The sequence below is a fragment of the Fulmarus glacialis genome, unplaced genomic scaffold, assembly GCF_000690835.1.
Source record: "Fulmarus glacialis isolate BGI_N327 unplaced genomic scaffold, ASM69083v1 scaffold18274, whole genome shotgun sequence".
Classification (NCBI taxonomy): Eukaryota; Metazoa; Chordata; class Aves; order Procellariiformes; family Procellariidae; genus Fulmarus; species Fulmarus glacialis.
In genome coordinates, this window is record NW_009210102.1 from 2,393 (window position 1) to 23,440 (window position 21,048).

Genomic DNA, 21,048 nt, shown 5'->3' on the forward strand with positions numbered 1-21,048 from the left:
GTACAGTTTGAGCCCCAAGTGTGCATAGCCATAGTGGGAGACAGACTGCTTGACGAGCTGTGGGAGACCTGTAGAGCTGTGTTGTGTCTCTTCTGGTAGTTGATTTTGGGAAACTGGAGGCATTGTGGAACAGGGTTCTGTCTAATTGTGAAGCATAAATTCAGCATAAGAGTTCAATATTAGACATTTATGAAAACAGTTCTTTTTGATAATTGCTCTCTTCTGTGTTAACTTTAGGTTATTAAAGATAATCTGTGGCTTCAAAAAGAGATGGGATGTCTGGGAATGACAGGTATGTAACTCTTTCCTCTCTCTTTTCAGCACTGTGGGAGTCCCAGATCTCCCAGGGCATGGGTGTGAAGGTGGGCAGGGGTCTGGAGCTGTGCCCTGGTGGCCTGCTATCATCAGTAGGACTCTTGATCCTGGGCAACAGGGGAGCATTTGCTCAGAAGTTAGGAACGAGGGTGCTCTAGGCTCCCTAAACAGCTCATCTAGAATGGATCCCCTGTGAGAAGACCTTAGTTCGTACCCTGCTCTGAATCATTTTCAGGAGGAGCCCTTTTTCCTCATTAAACATAATGACGTAGGGGAGCACCCCCTGATGCCCACCGTTCCCAGTGTTGTGGAAAACCAGTTTTACTTAAAGCTGATCAAGACCTTGTTCCTTTTCAGAAGCTAACTTAACCTCCATGCATTTATTAACACTGTTGCAATACCTACTCCTGAAGCTATTTTCAAAGACCTCTGCAATTACAATAACTAATACACTTTGTCCTGGACCACGTTGTTAAAGACTCATAGATGTAAGGGGTCTGGAAGTGTTGCTGGGATGCTAATACTCTTTAGAGGGTCTCAAGTATACTTGTCACTGATCTCAGATACACTGAACATCTCCAGTGGTAGTTGCCTAATCTGATCGAAATAGAGTACCCCAATACTTAGAGGAGTCCCTTACAGCTTGGAGGAGCTGCGTCTGAGGGCTGACTGCCTCAGGCTCTTTGTGTACATTTGAACAAGTCACTTAGTTTCTTGGAGTCTCTGGTCTTTATTTTCTTTACATGTGTATAATAAATAGTGGGCTACCTCACCAAGTGTGGTGGAGATGAGTACCCTGAAAGGTTACGACATCCTCATACAGTGCATTGACAGGGGCAATGCAATGTTTGAAATAGACCCCCCCCATGGCTGCAGTTCCCCAAGAGATGATTTCATGACATGCATTTGCCAAGAAATTACACACTCTGAAGCAGTCATCTAGTGAGATGCCTCTAATTTCTTTTCCCTGTGCCATGGCTAATTCACAAATGAGTTTATTAGTTTAAATACAAAAGCAAATAATTCAGATTTCCTGAGCTTCCATGTTTTTTTCCTGTATTTATTCAATGTCATCTTTGCTGCTCGCATCTTGCTTTCTGATGGGTTGCAAATTATTAATGTACCATTCATTGAGAGAGGAAATGTACGTGGTTTTGTAGTTCAGTAGAACCTTCTGGCGCTGAAGAAAAAGTGGGGTGATTGGAGGAATTTGACACGCAGTATCTTTTTGTTAGTGGTTGAAAATAATGTGGCCAGCAGGACTAGGGAGGTGATCGTCCCTTTGAACTCAGCACTGGTGAGACTGCACCTCGAATACTGTGTTCAGTTTTGGGCCCCTCATGACAAGAAAGACATTGAGGTGCTGGAGCATGTCCAAAGAAGAGCAACGAAGCTGGTGAAGGGTCTAGAGAATGAGTCTGATGAGGGGCGGCTGAGGGAACTGGGACTGTTTAGTCTGGAGAAAAGGAGGCTCAGGGGAGACCTTATTGCTCTCTACAACTACCTGAAAGGAGGTTGTAGCAAGGTCAGTGTTGGTCTCTTCTCCCAAGTAACAAGCGATAGGACGAGAGGAAACTGGGGGAGGTTTAGGTTGGATATTAGGAAAAATTTCTTCACCAAAAGGGTTGTCAAGCATTGGAAGAGGCTGCCCAGGGAAGTGGTTGGGTCACCATCCCTAGAGGTCTTTGAAAGACGTGCAGACGTGGCGCTTAGGGACATGGTTTAGTGGTGGACTTGGCAGAATTAATGGTTAACGGTTGGACTCGATGATCTTAGAGGTCTTTTCAAACCTAAATGATTCTATGATTCTATGAAACACTGCCATTTTGTTAGTAGGTAAATAAACGTGTTAAATGAGTGGCTGCTACAAGCACTGAATTGTATACTTGATTTTATAATTGAGAATTGTCCCATTCTAGTAAACATGAATTTGTAACATATTTAAAGCTAAGTTTTTAGTGGTTTGCTTAATCAAGGTACTAGACTCTTTATTTCTTACTGAGGAAGTTATCAATGAAAGCAGTGAGATGGGACCTTCTGCATAAAACCTTTGTCATTGAAAATGGCAGTGTGCTGAAATGATATGGTTTGTGGCAGCACCTTGATCTCAGGGTTTCTGTTGGAAGGTTTTTTGAGTTGTTTCTGGATAAGATGAGAAAAAGCAATCCCAGAATAGCCCTGTGTTTGGGGAACACAATGGATTTTTGAGAGTTATGTATGAGTCTGCTCTGACTTACTCAAAACAGGCCTGGAAAGTAGATTTGTTTTGTCTTGTTGATGCCCATAGTTTCTTTAACTTTGTAACAAGAAAAGCTAATAGCAGCATTCAAAACTGAATACAGTAAATTACTACCTTTGCCTGTTCATTGTTGTGTGTAATTGAAAGGACTTCAAATTGGATCTTGTATCCTGGATGGTTTTCAGGGCAGGCAATAATTCATAACAACAACAACAACAACAAAAATATAGTAAGCAAGTATATTTAACTCTTTTCTTCCCCACTGAAATAAAGCAAGATTATTCAAAGCTTTGCTGATAAATTCTGGGGGAAAGCAAATCAGACTGCACATGTGAGACTTGAAATATGCAGCCCTTGAGAGCTAAGAATTAGAATGACTGTCTTAGTTAAATTGCTTTTTTTCCTCTCAGTGTCAGGTAATTTTTAATTCTGAACTTGACATTTCACAAACTTGTCAGAGTCTTCATTTTCCTGCTGTGATTTGGCAGGTTAGGATGTATTGTAAAGGTATGGGAGCCTTAAGGACAAACTGGAGCCTTAGCTGCAAATCTGTTGTAAGATTATTTTAATTTTGTATCATCCTGTTTGGTTGCCATGGTCAAGAATAACCTTCACCTTAACTTCTATCAAGAACAAGTAAGGCACTATAGTGTTGTACCTACCCTTCTAATGGCGGTCCATTTGTGCCACTAACATGTTCAGGACTCAGCCCATTTAGTCCAGTGGTAAAGGCTTGTGCTTTAGCACTGAAGATCCCTGTTGTTACACAAAACTGATTTCTTAGCAAAGGACAGTATGCTGACCACAAACAGAGGACAGTTTCTTTTCTTAGATACCCATCCTCCCACCCCCAGCCCGTATGAACACAGACCCACTGTCGCCACAGTCTCCACGCGGTAGGTGCATTTTGTACCAGGTCAGATCCTCCAGGTATTTGCACAGCCTGAGCAGCAAGCAAATGCAGTGAGAGCCGGGAGTGGGGAGCTCTCATTCCGAAGTGTATTGCGTGTGCCTTGAGTGTGGCTGCGGGAGGTCCAAAAGAACAAAAGATCACCACCCAAAGCAATAGTGCACAAAGCTGAGGAGTGGCAAATGACTACCTGGGGGAGAACAGCGAAGAAAATTGAACAGCATTAAATAGCGGAGGCTGTTCTGATCAACTGTGCATTTGTCATTTCGTATTGTTGTGGCACTGCGCATATGTGAGACTGAGTGAATGCTATAGTAATGTGAGTGGTAAAATGTTACACCAATCTTCCAACTGTTTCAGCTATACTAATATTTGTTTTCATGTTTTCATTTTGTAATTCAATACAAAGTTGACCTACCAGCCCTGGTAATTAGCTAGGAATATGCAGTTTAAGACAGGGTTCTGGTATATCTGTTTATATTGGTTTTATGGAGGATTAAATCATGGGAAACCATTTTAGTAATGTGCTAATTAAAAGTAAGATAAAATATTTAACAACTTGATAATACATTGTAAAAATGTGGAATGTTTAATTAAGGAAAACAAAAATTTCATCTTAAAGATGGTGATATTGTCTCACATCTCAAAAGAAAGTGAAATTACCACCTTTCTTTGATGAACTGTTTCACTTGGCATCTTTGGAGATGTTTGCAGGAAAGTGCCAGATTCAGCCTCGTGCTCTGCTGGTTTGCTCACTGGGAAATGTTTTGGCCGGAGGTGCTGTACTCGGGGAGTGCCTGGTGGCAGCCTGGCAAGCCCCGCTGAGTGGGGGCTGTTTGGGCTGTGCGTAAAGCTGAAACTGTTCCCCTGCTTTGTAAAGTTTCCCTTTCAAAAGGAGTGGGAATAGTTTCCATTTAGAAGCTAATGGAAGTGAAGACCATGCAGCTCTGATAATAGCTTTTCTGAAAACAGCCAGAAAAATGGCAAAGATTGAAGCTGTAAGAAGAAAAGACAGTGGAGGGAACAAGGAGACCGCAGAGTCGGTGTCAGAATTGGGGTGCACCTCTGAAGGGGCAGTAACAATGGTGCGCTTGCGCTTCTGAGCAGCAGGGTATGCAAAAGAAAGCTCGATGCTCGTTAGTGAAAGACCTCAGGAGTCAAGTATTAGTGTTTTCCAACCTCAGATGACTCTATTTGTTAAAAAAAAAAACTATTTCAGAATGGAAATCTAGAATAGACGTGAAAACCACAGAATGTGTTATGCCTGTACCGTCCTTTCTCAGATACTCAGTGTCCTGCTTTTCAAGCAATCATCAGCCATCTACAATCCGTCTAGGACCTTATCTGAAAAGAGACAGCAGGTGAACTGATAAATACAATTATGTTGTCTTCATGTTAAGAGTATGCAGCAACTTATGTGGAAAAGCAGTTATGTTCTTGTAGGTCAGCTGGACTGAGCTGTATAATGTTCTAGTGACAGTTAAATATATGTGGACAGGAAAAAGATATTTTATTTAACTGACAGTCGATACTACAAAAAATAATGAGATAGAAAAGTGCTGCTTTGCTGGCAAGGGAAACCAGGGCGTTATAAAACAGCCTATATTGTTAAAAATTAATAGGAAGGATGAGAAAAATTCTGGAGGAAGGCAGTGGCACATGTTGCTGTATGGACATGTGTCACACTGATTGAATCTATTTAAGCAAAACCTTCCACTGAGTGCTGGGAAGATACAAGTGAATTTGCAGAAGTATCCTTGTAATCATCATCAATGTTGAGGCTGCTTAACATAATGTCAAGAACCTGCAAAATCCCCAATCTCCAATTACCGATCATGGAGCAGCCAAATAACATGCCTGGAGACTTCTGCTGGGAGCTGGGCATGTTATCTCGGGATTGTAAGTGATGACAAAGCACAACTTGAAAACAGACTCATCTGCGTAATTAGTAATCCCGAGATTTATTCAGAGTCAAAGAACATGATCAGTTAATTAAATTGGTTACTGTGGACTTGATACTTTCCAGAGGGGAGTATCAGGATTTGATTTCACGTGAAAAGTGCAGTTGGGTGTGCTGATGGAGGTGTCGTGCTGCATAGGGCACAAGAACAAAAGATATTTTATGAAGCAATTACCCCCTTCTTGTTGGCTGACCTCCCTCATCCAAAATACAGAAGGCAATTATCTGCTAAATAAGAAGCAGTTTCAAGGCAGTAGTTGCTCGAAAGAGCCCATGCATTTTGCCATTTTGACTCCTGACTCTTACAAAGCCCTTCAAAGAAGCTCCATTTCTTCAATCAGGGTTTCTGTTTACTGTAAAGGAAAGTGCATCTCCTGTAGTCTGGAAGGAAAACAAAACAGAGAATTGGTGCTCCACCTCCATAGGAATGGGGTCGCAATTGCATTAATATATGAGAGACACAGCAAATATATAATGAATCTTTTTCAATGTTTGGATATATCTATACCAAATTGTGAAGAGGCTTGATTCAGTAGTCAGAACATAGGTTTAGAGCCGTTGGAGGTGGGATGAAGTATGATACTTGGATCTGCTGGGGAGTGCCATGGCCACGTGGGCTCAGATTGGTAGCTAGCAGATCTGTACTGCACTTACAGTTCAGCACTGGTGTCGTCCTGAGTGATTTGGGCTGTGGCTTAGTCTTGAAACAGAAATATGCCATGCATGATTACCCTGAAAAAATTCCAACCCCGAAGATATGCAAACATTTGGTATTGTAATTATACATATTTCTGTTGTCGCCAAGTTTATCTTGTTATTTTTACAGTCCCTAAATTAGTCTGAGTCTGTTGCATTGTTTAACAATGGTTTAAGTATTTAAGTAAAACTTAGAGAAGTGAATTAAAACTGAATGTAAAATAGAAACAACTAGCTTTTCCTGGCCCATATATCCACAATTTTGTCCAATAAAACCACTTCCTCCCACAGTAGAACACTGAGGCCACTCCTGTTGTAAAGTGCTTCAATTATTTATGCTTTGCTGAAAATTTCTTTGTGTTGAGAATATTAACAGTTGATTTAAGGCTGAAACCTTTTAATTCATGCATTAGACGCTTTATATTTAAAAGACAAGAAGTTTCCTGTGGGGTATATGTGAGTTCCCCAGGTAGGAAGCAGTTTTGTTCTAACTCCTGCTGGGTTTTGTGGGGCAAATCCCAACTGTGTTTCCTGTCTGGCCTCATGTCTCTGTTGCTTATATTGATTTTAAGTGCTTTGAGGGAGAGCATGCTGGTTGCTGTGTGCACACAGAGTACCAGGTACCACAAGCCCCATCCCTGGCTGGAATCTACACCAAGCGGCTGCTGCATAGGAGCCAGCTTTAGCTCTAATGCAGAGCGTTGCCTTGGTTTTCAGCAATGCCCTTACCTCTGATCATTCAAGCAAGTGAAGCCCCTCACCGGCTCTTGACTTCTGCAGCCTCGGATGATCAGTGGAGCCATTCGCTGTTTGCTTTGATACCCTCATGGACAAAGAAGGTTTTGTTCAAACGAGAGTCTTCTGTTAACCACCAGCTGGTCAGTAAAAGATGGTTTGCCACTTTTAATATTTGTAAGGATTGTAGCAATTATATCAAAAGTGAACGTTGCTGGGCATTTACTACCCAATTAGTACGTTTCTAATTCTGTCTCAGGTGATTATGTTCACTTGAGATGGCTTCAGCAACACCAACTAGTTGTGAGACTTCCAAAGAATTATTGTGACAGATACAGCTATGTGATTGCTATGTAAATTCTGATAGACACTTAGTAATGAAATGGATCTGTATAGTCTGATGAACTTTGTGCGTAGTGTATTTTGCTAGGGAATTGTGATAGCCAAAAGATGAATATATCAATTAAGATGCTAGTAATTACTTGTGGGAATAAGTCGTTCACACAAATTTGGACTAGAAAAAAAAATTAACTGTTGGGATAACAAAGCTCTTAAATTTGAAGACGATTAATACCTCTAAATTTTTTTTCTCATTTCATTATTTACATAATTTAACTTGTGCTGCAGTTTGTGAATTAGGATATTTTCATACACTATGTGGACCCTTCTTCCACAGCCTGAAGATGTGTCCAATATGTCAGTGTCTTCTGGATTTGGAATAACCCTTCAGAAATGTGGTGTGGTAAGTTTTCTTGCATTTATCTTGTTAATTTGGTAGGAAGTTTGTACCCAAATGTCCTTTAAAAAGTGGGAACAGAATTGTGCCCATGCTTAGTATTTGGGAGAACATCCATTTTGATGTTAAGATGGTTGCACCCTCTGTAAGAGGCACAGTTTTGCAATGTTGATTGAAAACTGAAGGAAGTCAGTGAAATCTTCTCTCAGACTTTAAGGGATTTTGGACTGCGGTCAAAGTAAATACCTCGGTGTGAATTTGTAAAACTACAAATGGGCAAAGCCCGGTGAACTCTAGAAATCAGCCACAAGGCTGGGTAGAGATAGAGACAAACTTCTTTGAGGTTGAGATAGGCCTTCTGAGATACTCTCCTGGCTCAACCATGGGCGCGCTACCTGTGTCAAGTATGGACTCCTTTTGAAGGATGGGGCACTAAGCTCTGTGATGCCCATTGTGGGCATTGTTATTTTTCCTTTCTTTTTTTTTCCCTGTTGTTTTTTTTGCACTGGATGAAGCAAATCTGAATTTTTATAATTGGAGACAGTTCATCTTACCTGTCCCTTGGAGAGAGAAAGGGCGTCCAACTTTAAGACAAATCTGCATTCAGCCACTGAAATGTTGCATATGAGGGTAGAGAATTCAGTAACCAGTACAGAAGAGGTGACATTATAACCTGCACCAGATCATTTGCATAGAGAAGAATGAATATGCATCACACCTCATGGCACTAGTTACCTATAATGTTGTTATTGAAATGGTGGCATATCATAATTAATGAGGCTGAATAGCGAGCATTTCAGACATCAGAAGCAGTAACACAGAATATTCTGCTTTTCTGGCTGTAGATTCCCAATTTTTATATCAGAGCCTCTCAGAGAGTTTGAGACAGTTACATGTTATTTTTTTCTGCTATTCATAGCACAGCCTCACACAGGCTCATTAAAAATTGTGAAATCCTGCTGTACAAGATCAAAGTTAATCTGTTGTAGATGCTAGGATTATCAGAAAATAATTTTGCAGTGCTATTAGTTGTAAATTACTGAAAACTATGCAATTGTGTTTGATTGTCTTCCCCCTTCAAATGCAGTTCACATTTTATTTTCCTTTGCTTACCTTGTCATCTACTTCAATCCTAATTCATCTGAACAGATGCTTTCCTGCTAAGAGACAGACTGGCCATATGGTGGTCTTTAGCTGTTTTAAATGGAAAAAAGTGAATTTTGCACATTTTCCTCCTCCTACCATGAGTGGCTCCTGGCTCTTCAGAGCATGGAGGTGACATATGTTTACTTCTTGGAGTCATGATTTTTCCAACACCTTATTGCAGAAATACCCTTATTGAAACTGGGGTGTTAAAATTTTACCTATGCTTCCAGCACCCAGTCCCTTCCTTCTTTCCAGAAATGTGCTTTGTTCTTTAATGAAGCTTTAAGAGCTTCATTCCATAGTATGACATGAACTTTTCTGTAATAGTACTTCAAAATGACAATAATCTTTAGCAGACCTGAAGTAAATCTTTAAATTTGACTGTTTGGTTTTTAAAACATTTACCTGTCTTGTTTCCCAATCTCCTAAACATTCTTGCATTGCAGATCATCTATGATTCTATGATCTTTCACTTTTTAAATTCCTTTCCTGTTTCTCGTTGTTCTAACTTATTCCCAAAGATCCTCTGTTCCTTTCATTTCCATGGCATTCCTTCCTTCTCTCTTTTCTCCTACCATGTCCTTGCTCTTGCTCTGGTTCTTTCACTCCACTCTCCCAGGTACCTGAAGTGACATCGCTTGCAGGGGGTGATGACACACACAGTGTGCTTCAGCAGCAGAGAGAAAATGGAGTATGCACTTATGCATCATCAGTGGCTGCCATTGGGTTTGGTTCTTGTAGGTGGTTGGCAGCATAATCATCTGCTCCAAAAGCAAGAAAAAACATATTCAGGCAAATTAGAGAGCAACTTAAAGGAGATATCCAGTGGCCGCTGATCCTAATGGCAGCGGCATATGGGGGAGGTTCTTTCTAGGAGAGGTCAAACCCAGGAGCTTCCCTACTGCTTGATTCTCATCTACTGCTTTCTCCAGTGCTATCAGAAAAAAAAAATCCAAATTCTTTCCACTGCTTTGCAATTCAGCTTAAAACTGACTGCCAGTCAAAAATAAACAATGCAAAACATGTATTTAATATTAATCAGAAATGCAACAAATGTGGCCTTTTGGCCACCTGAGGAAGGTTGTGGTAAGAGATAGGAGGTACGGTTGGGATACCTCTGAAGGGTTGCTTTGTTTAGTCATGGAATTAAGAATTTTATTAAATGAAACAAAATGAAGAGAAAGTATAAAATTGGTTGGAGAAAGAGAATGAACAGTGTGTGGGAGTGTGCATTAAACCTTCTGCCTAGGGGAAGGAGAGGACTAATGCTGCCATATTCCCCCACCTGCCTGTGAATATACACATGCTACTTTCTCTGCCTATTTTATTGTAGGAATTTATCTAAATTACTGTTTACATCCCCTCTTCCCAACTGTAAAGGAATATATTTGTGCCTGATTAGAAGCACAGGAAGACACCCTGAAATCCTCATTTTTTGCCTTCATCTCACAGAAGAGCGAGGGAAAGGTATGGGAAAATGAAGCGAGGAAAAAGTTTTTCTATTTCCCCCGGTTTCCACAGCTCCCTCTTTTGCTGGTGCATACATGTTTGTCTGCACAAGCCCATCCACACTTACTGTGGAGCATATACAGTATTAACAACTTACGCAGTTTGAACCTTGAATCTTTCAAGGTGTGTTTTCTTGTTTTGGTGATTGGGTCAGGGTCTCTGCTTTGTGGCTTTGGGTTTCCTTTATGTGGCTTTGAGGCTTTTTTCCCTGTTTCATTTTGTTTGTGCTTTTTAAAGCAACTTTCTAGCCTTTGTGACTGCACAGGAAAGGTTGAAATGCATGTTGACTGCATCTTGCCAGTTCGGAAACCAGGAAAAGAAAAATCTGCCCCAAATGTATCACATTTTTAATATTTGGTGATTTTAAGTCTCATAAATGTTGGGGTATAATTCATTATATACAAACATATGAAATTGGTAATGCTTTCCTCACAAATATGGTTAAGCCTGTTTTTATACATGCTGACAATTATTTGCAGAATCTAGTACAATAAATAGTTGTTTTTTTTCCTCCATAAGATTTGTTTAATAGAATTGAGGTTGAACTTGCTGTAATGAGTTTGGAAAATTTAGTGTAGTATACCAAGGAGAGTTAGTTATATATAAACAGATTTATTCGAATGCCAAATATTTAATTATTGTCACTTAAATAGAAAAATGCAAACTAAGCAATAATAATTTCAATAAACTGTTTCTTCTCCTTCATTCATAAGATATCCTAAAACTGTAATCTTTTTATACTGAATTAATACGAAATGCAGAGATCAGTGGTGCACAATGAAATCAAAACTACGTATGTCGAACCCTGTGGCTGCTATGAATTCTGAAGTCTATCACAATTCCTATTTTTAGAACTAATTTCTGTGGGGGCTGCTTTATTATTTATTTTGCTGATGTCCAGATACAGAGTTGACATTTCCTAAAAAGGAGGAGGGAAAAAGAGAAAGGCTCGGCCTGAATCATACTTCGGTCAGTTAAATAAGTGTTAATCTGGTGTCGTTATTAGAAGCCTGATATACCATCATGGCTATACTATAGGCCAGCATATTATAGACCTGATAAAGTTTTAGACAATTCTGGTTTAATATGAGTTATAGGGGAAGGCAATTTGAAGATGAGAGGTCATTAAGCAACTCTGTGCTCAAAGTAATTTCATTTAGAGGGTATAATTACTCAATAAGAGTTAACGGCCTACTGGTATAAATAAATAAAATCACATGAGTGCGTGTTGCTAGAGATCGGTGATTAGCATATGAACTTCACCACTAACAGGAAGCGGAGTCATGAACTCCAAGCCCACTGGCCGCTCTATCAGCCCTCCCATGGGAAAGGTGAATCGAGGCAGCCGGCACCCTTCGGAGAGTGCAGTTGCCATGAAAAAAGGGAAATAGAGAACAAAACTGCATGGAGAAAATGAATTTGCAGTGAGGGCAGCTTGCAAAAGAAACATCCTCGTCGTACAGAAGTTCAAAGTTAAGAATTTTCCAGACTATGGTTATAAAGTTATGATCCAGTTCTGTGTTGTATGAGGCATCATGGGGATATTCAGATTCTTGTTTTCACTTCTGGCTCTGCGTGAGCTGGGTTTCCAACTTCTGGCTTTCTGTCCCTTTGTCTCCAAGCAACAGCTTGACATACCAAAGATTAAAATCTCTTTGTGAGTTTGAGATCAAACTGAGTGTAGTGCCATTTGCATGTCGCTCAGGATGCCTTCAGAAAATCAGTTTACACATATAATGAACTTGTATTAGTGATCAAGACTATGAATTTTGCTGTTAAGATGCACATACAGCCATTTTGCACCATTAATACTAATATTTCTGTTTTCAGGTGGATGTTGAACATGACCCTCAAACTGCATACATTACACTTCTGATTAATAACACCAACACGCTGCTCTCAGCAAATATTACAGATCTTATCATCCTGGACAATATCACTGGTTTACACGTTCAAAAAAACAGTGGAAATAAGACGACAGGTGGCATACAGATTTACAGGAAAAGATTCTTGCAAGGTAACAAAATCTGCAGGGAAGTACCCATGATTACACATGTGGAAGAGCATCTGTTCAAATCATGATATTTATTTATTTATTTTTGGTGGTGTAAATTCTCCGATTATCAGTTAATACAGGTGAAAAACTTTGCGAAAGATTTCGTGCTGCCATTTACAGTTCTATTAACTCACATTTTGACTCCCACATTTGAACTGCTTCTGATCTCCTAGGCACAGAAGTGAGCGCCTGTACTCTGTAAAAGTCGCTGCCATCAAAATGAAACAGAATCTTTCATGATAGTATTTGTTCATTTTGGATGTTTTTAAAAGCTGCTGCACAAGCCATTTTAATCATATCTGACGAGTCTTCCTTCTTTAGCTAAGTGTGGCAAATTGGCTTCCTGAGATATTGAGGTGCATTGGAATTGTAAAAGGCCATGCAAGCAGGCAAGATGATTCATCAGAAATAAGGCAGCTCTTCTCAGTATCCATTCTCCCCAAACTGAGCAAATTATAAAATCAAAGCAAGTAATAGAGAGATAAACCTGTTCTACTCTAGGAGTCAGTCTGTTCCTTTGGTAGCAGTTGGATCATTGCACATCAATAAAATTTTACCTTTCTTGATTTCTTCATCTCCTTTTTCCTAAGCACAAGCACATAGAAAATTAGCAGCTTGCTTTTGAGAGTCATGATATTTCTCTTGGAGCTTCAGAAGTGTTCAGTGATACCTGTTTGTGGTTGAAGTATCTAGGGTTATGATAGTGTTTTACTGGTGAAAGATTTCCAAATAGGAAAGGGAAATAAGTAGGGCTGCTGTCTGATTGCAAATGGATAGCCAGACTCCATTTCTAATAACAGCAGTGTGAGTAGTGGTACTGATTACAGGGCTGTCTTTTTTGAAAATGTCAAAGAATTGCTGGCTCTCAACAGAGGTTCCTAAGAATGATCCCTGAGAAGGAATAGAAAAATGGCTCACAGAGCTGATCTAATAAACCAAGTTGGAGCAGTTATTTAATTTTTTTATAATTACTGAATCTGGAACTGAAGGTAGCTTTTCCAGCCCATATACGTTGCGTGAATCAGCATGAAGAATACTGAAGTGGAAGAAAATCCAGCAGAACAGATTACTGCATAGTTTAAGGTTTGGTCATTACTATGTCAGTCCTGGACTCATCCCATACCTTGCCACTAGGGCTGGACAGAAAGGCTGTGCCTATACTGGCCTATGTACTGTCATGCTGCATGTTAGCCATAATAATTTTTCAGTGCTCCAGTGCACTGTGAATCAAAATTCAGCTGAAATCTCAGTCAGATTTCTCTTTGGTTTCAATGGGAGGAGAACGAGCCAGTTACTGGTTCTAATCTAGGCTGTCCATTTTGTAAAAAAAAAATATTTTTAAATATCTCATGTTGAATTTTAGTATCAGTCAAAACATGATGCTTTTCAGTAGCTTGAGGCATCCTTTAATGCAGTTTCCAGATCCCAGGCCAAATTTGCTTGAGTTCTTGGAGGCAGCAGATACAAAGGATGTTGCTGGGCTCATATGGCCAGGAACTGTCTACTCTGGATGTGGGGCATCTGCTGTGTCAGAAAGGAGAAGCTCCAGTGCTGTTCCAAGCCTTTCCCAGGGATCTTTGAGAAATTTTCCTGGGACAGAGCAAATCTATCCCTATCCTTCCTCTCTAGACTATGCTGGTAGGCTCTGGCTGCCTGCTCTGCTGAATTCCCTTGAAGTCAGTGTTGTGAGCTTACTGCAGCTTGGTTCCTAGGAGAGCACTTTTGCTGGTGAGGAAGCACAGTCTAAAGGGGAATCTCAGATGTTTTATTCATATTGAACTTGCTTTTCAAATTTTGCAAACATCTGTAACTGCAGCTGAGCTCGGCTGGGTGCTCAGCTCTTCAGAGATTCACACCCAGTCTTCTTGTGTAAAAAAAGATGTGCAACTACTGAGTTGTTTTCAAGTCAGTGTAGCTACTGTTCTATTTAAGAAAATGCAGACACAATTACTTAGAGGCCACTATTGCTGGCAGGTGTACCTCACCTGCTTAATCTACACAATTGGGGTTTTTTTCTCTGTTTTAACAGGTGGAGAACACTTTGCAATCAACTACTCTGCACTTCTTGATGCAAAAGAAATGTGGGATGGCAGGGTCTTGACACTGCCTGCAAAGCTAACTTTCAGGAGTTCATCACAGGTATTTCTTTTACAATTTTGTTTTGCTCTTCACAATTTTTGTAAAAAAAAAAAAGTCTCCAAGGTGGTTCTTGTCTGCCTAAGCAATGAGGCCTGCAAGTAATGAAATGAAGTTCTTAGGCTTTTTGATTGTTTACCATGAATTTATAAATACATGAGTTATTCTTCATAGCTTGGGAAGTCCTAGACCTCCTTAAATAGGTGAAGTATGTTTGTGTGTTGTCCTGTAGCTTTTCTCTGTACTTTTTGTATTTCTCTCCAGTTTATCTATGTATCCTGGAAATAATGGTGTTCCACATACTTATGTGTGTATTCCCATAGTCTGTGAGAGATTGAAAGTTTTGCCATATTTTTATCAGCAAATAATTTCTTTTAACCAAAAAAACAAGTTGCAGCAAAGGAAAACCACCTTGCTGATAAGGAAGACTTTTTTTTTAGTGTAAGAGTTGTGAAGCTCTGAAAGATTTTTTTAGAGAAGTTGAGGAATCGCCATCCTTGCTGATATTTGAGAACTCAGTTGCACCAGGCTCTGAGACAACTAGTCTAACGCTGGAGTTAGCCCAGCTTTGAGTAGGAGGCAGGACAAGTGGTTTATTCCAAAGTAAAATTTTCTGATTCTTAAATATGGCTTGATATTTTTTGTGTGGTTTTCATAACTGCATGTAATTAGAACCTGTAGATGTATTTTTATTTCAACTGCTGTATCTCCTTTGTTTTAGGGGAAAGAATGTTCAATGTGCATAAGAGTGGTACTAGAGTGGTAGAGAGCAAGACTTCAAGAAATAGGGAATTGTAAGAGTAGAGACATATGCACTGATTATGGCTCCTGTTCCATGCATTTTCAGTCAACCCAGATTTTATAGGCACAGAAAAATGTAATTCTATGAACACCGGAATATGCCTCTGTGTGATTAAAGGGGAGTGTATCCCACAGAGCACATTGTGCTGGTTTTGGCTGGGATAGAGTTAATTTTCTTCATAGTAGCTAGTATGGGGCTATGTTTTGTATTTGTGCTGGAAACAGTGTTGATAACACAGGGATGTTTTCGTTACTGCTGAGCAGTGCTTACCCAGAGTCAAGGCCTTTTCTACTTCTCACCCCACCCCACCACCGAGCAGGCTGGTGGTGCACAAGAAGCTGCGAGGGGACACAGCTAGGACAGCTGACCCCAAACGGGGTATTCCATACCGTATGACGTCATGCTCAGCATATAAAGCTGGGGGAAGAAGAAGGAAGGGGGAGACGTTTGGAGTTATGGTGTTTGTCTTCCCAAGTAACCATTACATGTGATGGAGCCCTGCTTTCCTGGAAATGGCTGAACACCTGCCTGCCGATGGGATGTACTGAATGTTGTTTTGCGTTGCTTGCGTGCACGGCTTTTGCTTTACCTATTAAACTGTCTTTATCTCAACCCATGAGTTTTCTCACTTTTACTCTTCTGACTCTCTCCCCCATCCCACCGGGGGGGAGTGAGCGAGCGGCTGGGTGGAGCTTAGTTACTGGCTGGGATTAAACGACGACAGTCCTTTTTGGCAACCAACATGTCTGTTAGTGTTATCCTTAAGTAAACTGCATTTTCCTATCAGATTTATTTCAGCTTTAAGCTTAATGAGAAGTATAGCTTATCCTCTAAGTAGAGGCTTTTCCAGAGACTCTGGACTGTTTGCCAGTGGATTCTGCTCATTTTTTTTAATACACGTAATATTTTTGTATCTCTCAGAATAAAACACATCTCGTATCATTGACAGCATCGTTCACCATAACTGAAGAAGAAAAGACCAAGGTAAACTCTATGATTTGGTATTACGCTGAGTCTCCTGCTTAAACTTAGGGAAATCTAAACTAAATCCTAGGAGCTAAGGATGTAGTTATGTACTTATATCTCATCACTCAGCTGTAGGCTATTAATCATACACAAGTTTTGCTGTCTCTGATTTTAAGAGGAAGAAAACAGGAGTCAAGATAGGGGATCTTTGTTGTCTTAAAGCAGCAATATTTAGTGTGGAAAATCTACAAACTTCCATTATATTCCTAGCCATGTTTTTTCATTTGAAGAATTGACCAGGCACAAAGAACTGTGATGAGGAATATGCTCACGTGCTTCTGTGACTAGCCACCATGGGAAAGCTTTTTGCCTTTCGAAAAGGGTGGAGTTATCCTCTACCTATTGAGAAAAGGTTTCTGTATCATGCCGATACACAAATCAGAAAACAGCTGTGTGGGGAGCCTGAGAAATAAAACCGCAGTCAGAGAGGCATAGTTTATGTTTGCCTTTTGTTTTTTAACTAGTCATCCTTCCAATATGACTTTCTGTTCTTGGCTTCTGAAATAACATGGTTTCCAAGAGGCCAAATAAACCTTCAGAATTACATTGATTGCAGCAAACAGTGTCATTCTTCTAGCTTTTTTTTTAATCAGGGAAATCCCCACTGCATCCATCAGTTTTGTTACTAGAGTAATCTCTTCACCAAACTTGTTTTTCTCCCCCAACCCCTCATTACCTTGACAGGCTGCTGTGTTGCAAGGAGTCTTTTTTTAAGGAATTGTGGCTTGGTTGGCAAGAACACTGTGATTATTTGTGTTCAGGGAGAAGAACATGGTTTGTTTCACCCCAGAACATTTTTGCCATGGTTGTATCATTTGAAATCTAAAGTTCATGTGGATGGGGCTTACCTGAAGAAGTCCTGAGGACTAGACCACTCATTCCTTCCATGGGCCTGTCCCAGAGTTCCTCTCCACCTTTAAAATCAGTAGTCTATTTGGAGATTGGGCACAGGGGCCTCTTGTTCCAGTATTCTCTTTTGCTGGGGATCTCTTGCCCTCTTAGCTTCTATGAGTGTAATAGATGTAAGTCCAGACTTAGCTTTCTCATAATTGAAGATCAAGTGCCCATTCTGTTAAAATGAATACCAAAATTAAACATGACATAAAGTAAAACTATACATGAGCTAGAGAACTCGTTGTTCCTGGATAAAGATCTAGTAAGATTTAAAAGGATTGGATGTTTGTATAGCTAAGAATTATGCTTGGAATTACCGTAAATGTATTTTTTGGAAACTCTTATTCTTGAAGGTGTAAGCCATGCAGTAGTTGACTGGGTTAGAAACACAGCTTCACGAATATTTTTCTGTAGAGCTCATTGTGAATTGATCTGCAGCAGTTGGTGATGTCTGCGCTAAGACTGTAAGTTACATTGGTCTCAGCCCACCGTGAAAATTCCTGCAATCTATTACTATACTTAAAACCTTTGTGGTGTGGATTTTTTCCAACTTGAACTTGATAGTTAGACCTCAAAAAGTTCTTGGGGACTATTCCATAGTTAGGTAAAATTAGCTCAGCTGCATTTGAACTTACTAAAAGAATAGGTTTTGTAATTAAAATGTGTGGTAAAGGTGTGTGAAGAATACTGTTATTTTTTGAAAAATGAAGCTTAGAAATTATGGAACACATCATGTTTCACGTGCATAATATTTGCCTTTGGGCTGTGGCCAAGCATAAGGTGTTTCAGAATGAAATCAGTTTGTGCAAGGAAATTATGATCAGCTGAAAAAGGTGCGATGTATTGTATTTCATCCATATCTTCAGCTGTCATAAATGCTCTCAATCTCAGATTTTACTTATTAACAATCATTATTTAAACCTGTTCATTGGTGTGGTAAAGCCAACACACATGTGACTAAGTGGATACTAAATGTTGACTTTGGGGACAGAAAAGAGAAGAATTAATTATGTAGTCGTGGCAGTGCCATGCTAAATTGGTCCCATCAGCTTTCACATGGTTTGCTTGCACACTTGTCTACTGTGCTGTTCTTTAAAGTTTTATAAACCCTGTGGATTTTCATTTCTGCGCTGCTGGAAGGAAGTGCTTGGTTGCCTGTGACAAGGTAATTTTGTGGGTTATGAAAAAATATGAGTGGTGCTCATCTGAGTCTCCGTGCCAGATGTCTTCCCACAGCGCTTCAGGGGCTGTGAGTACTGTGTGCCTCTGCCCTTGGCTGAGTGGTTTTGATGCTGAATAGGAAACTATAGTGAAAAGGACAAGAGAAAGTTCTCCCATCTAAGCACGTTGCATGGGATGGATGATAATAATTACTTTTTTCTGATTTTTTTTCTGATTTTTACCAGGCTTGCTTCCCTCAGCGTCCTTCAAATCAGTGGGAGTGCAGCAGTTTTTGAAAGAAACTTGGGCCTGTAATGCCTCTTCCCACTATTGGGATGGCTTAAGAAGTTAGCTTAGGATATGGGTTTTGAGGCTCATTGGTGTGTCAGTAGTTTGAAGGTCGGCCTGCAGTGCCAACACTGGTCCTACGCTGTGGCTTGTGCAGGGGCTCTGGCACCTGCCCCGTACCATCCGCTGTGATGCTTTCAGATGCCATTTGGCACCTGCTGTGTCCTCCTGCTTGGGTTTACAGCCCCCTAATGACATGGACTGTCCTTCCAGAACCCATTTTCTTTAAGTATAAAAGCATAGATCATTCCCTGTCCATTTTTCTCCATTGGAGCTTAACCTCTGACAGAACTGCCTGCCCTGATGCAGACTGACTGTCCCACCATAGGTCTCGCCTTTTACTTTACTCAGAAAGCACAGGATTATTCATTAGCCAGTACTTTTTCTCCATCAAAACTTAACCAGCTTCATTTCAGCTTCACTGAACCCATAGCCTCACCAGATTCCTGCTTTCCCCAGAAGCCTAGAGAGATCCGTACATTTCATGGAGTGCTTGGAAATTAGACAAATGCGAGTGAAGTCAGACAAAATTATGAAGTGGTTCCAAAGCAGCATTTTTTCCCCTAAGTATTATCTACAGCATCTCCTGTTCCTTGAAGGCGGTGGGACCTCAGGCAGAGTCTTGGTGTGGCAAAGCTCAAGGAGAATCCTTCTGTGATTCCCTCTTGACCACCTAGTGCAATGGAGAAGCTGGGGACAGCAGATTGACTTAAGAGGAATTGCTTTTTTCCAAGTCACACACAGATGTTTGTTGGCTCTGTGACTGTTCAAGGGGTATGGGCAAAAACCTTTTGATCTGTGAAGGGAGTAAACACTGGGTTAGGGAAAGGAGTTATTTAATATTTACATAATCATCTTTCAATGCAAAGTGATGCAGCTTTAACTGAGCTTGTGGCAAGGAAGCGGGGGGCAGCGCAGAATCAGAGGAGAGAGCTCGTACTGATGCTGATGTAGATGTGCTGGGTGTCCTTAGTGGTCGCCCATGGTACAGGGGAGCATAACGGAAGCAATTGGCAAAAGCAGTAGGAAGCTACAACAAGAAAAACATTCAGACAATGTGTTGGTAATTACATGTGGAACCTGCAAATTAATGTGTTGCTCCTCGTTTTCTTTTCCTTCTTGTTTCCATTTAAAACTTAAAGATACTGAAAGGTATTAGAAGGAATTCAGCACATGGCTGGCTTACTTGGATAAATACTTAGTCCCAAAACATTTTAGTGAACCTCAAAGTTCTTCAAGGGTTTCATTATTTTAGACTAAGCACATTGAAAAATAAGGTTGAGGGAGGTGATTCTGCCCTTCTACTCTACTCTGGTGAGTCCCCACCTGAAGGACTGTGTTCAGCTCTGGGGCCCCCAGCATAAGACAGACATGGACCTGCTTGAGCGGGTCCAGAGGAGGGCCACGAAGATGATCAGAGGGCTGGAGCACCTCCCGTATGAGGACAGGCTGAGAGAGTTGGGGTTGTTTAGCCTAGAATTTGGTCTGGGGAGACCTTATCGTAGCCTTCCAGTACTTAAAGGGGGCCTACAGGAAAGGTGGGGAGGGACTCCTTATCAGGGAGTGTAGGATAGGAAGAGGGCTAATGGTTTTAAACTGAAAGAGGGTAGATTTAGATAGGTATTAGGAAGAAATTCTTTACTGTGAGGGTGGTGAAACACTAGAACAGGTTGCCCAGAGAAGTTGTGGATGCCCCATCCCTGGAAGTGTTCAAAGCAAGGTTGGATGAGGCTTTGAGCAACCTGATCTAGTGGAAGGTGTCCCCATTTAAGGTCCCTTCCAACCCAAACCATTCTATGATTCTATAAAACAAAAAAACAAACCAAACATACCTCTGTCAGTCAGAGCAATTGTTGATTCTGTATGTACAATACTGTGAAGTAAACCTTGGATCTTCTTCTTGGAACTGTGCAAGTGCCAATTAGTAGCCTGTATTAACGTCTTGATGATTTCTTTGACACTGACACCATTGCCTAATTCAATTGAAATCACGTTGAAATCAATGAGTGCTGAGCATCTCCAGCAGCTTTGAGAACTGAGCCTGTGAAACAAAGCCTGACGTTAAGCAGTTCCTTTCAGTTAGAGTTACGACAGATTTTCAGTGTACAAAAACATATCAGAGAGAGAAAAACTAGGCAGTAAAAGGATAAAATTCTGCTGTTAAATTGGAATAATAAAATAAATAAATCCTTTTCAAATTGTGGACCACGTTTGATTATCGCTTCCTATGCAGAATTACTGTTGACTCCATGGAATGCTCTCAGGTTTCTGCTCCAAGAGATGACCAAGCCCAGCTTGCAAGCAGCATGTTAATTATTTACACTTTCTGGCCCCAGCAGAGTGATTAGTTTGTGGTGAAACATTCTACTAATGGCTGTA

The 21,048-nt window shown here is 40.5% G+C and overlaps 1 protein-coding gene across 1 annotated transcript in view; it reads left to right on the forward strand.

Moving 5' to 3' along the window:
- Positions 1–243: 243 nt before the first annotated feature.
- The window catches only part of EVC2 (Ellis van Creveld syndrome 2), a gene marked incomplete at its 3' end in the record, with an annotated part of 51,670 nt that continues 30,865 nt past the window's right edge, over positions 244–21,048 (forward strand). The window contains exons 1-6 of the mRNA XM_009577071.1: positions 244–292; positions 6,838–6,998; positions 7,532–7,597; positions 12,077–12,263; positions 14,332–14,441; positions 16,162–16,224. Of these exons, the coding sequence (XP_009575366.1) occupies positions 271–292; positions 6,838–6,998; positions 7,532–7,597; positions 12,077–12,263; positions 14,332–14,441; positions 16,162–16,224 (609 nt within the window). The remainder of the gene's footprint in view (positions 293–6,837; positions 6,999–7,531; positions 7,598–12,076; positions 12,264–14,331; positions 14,442–16,161; positions 16,225–21,048) is intronic.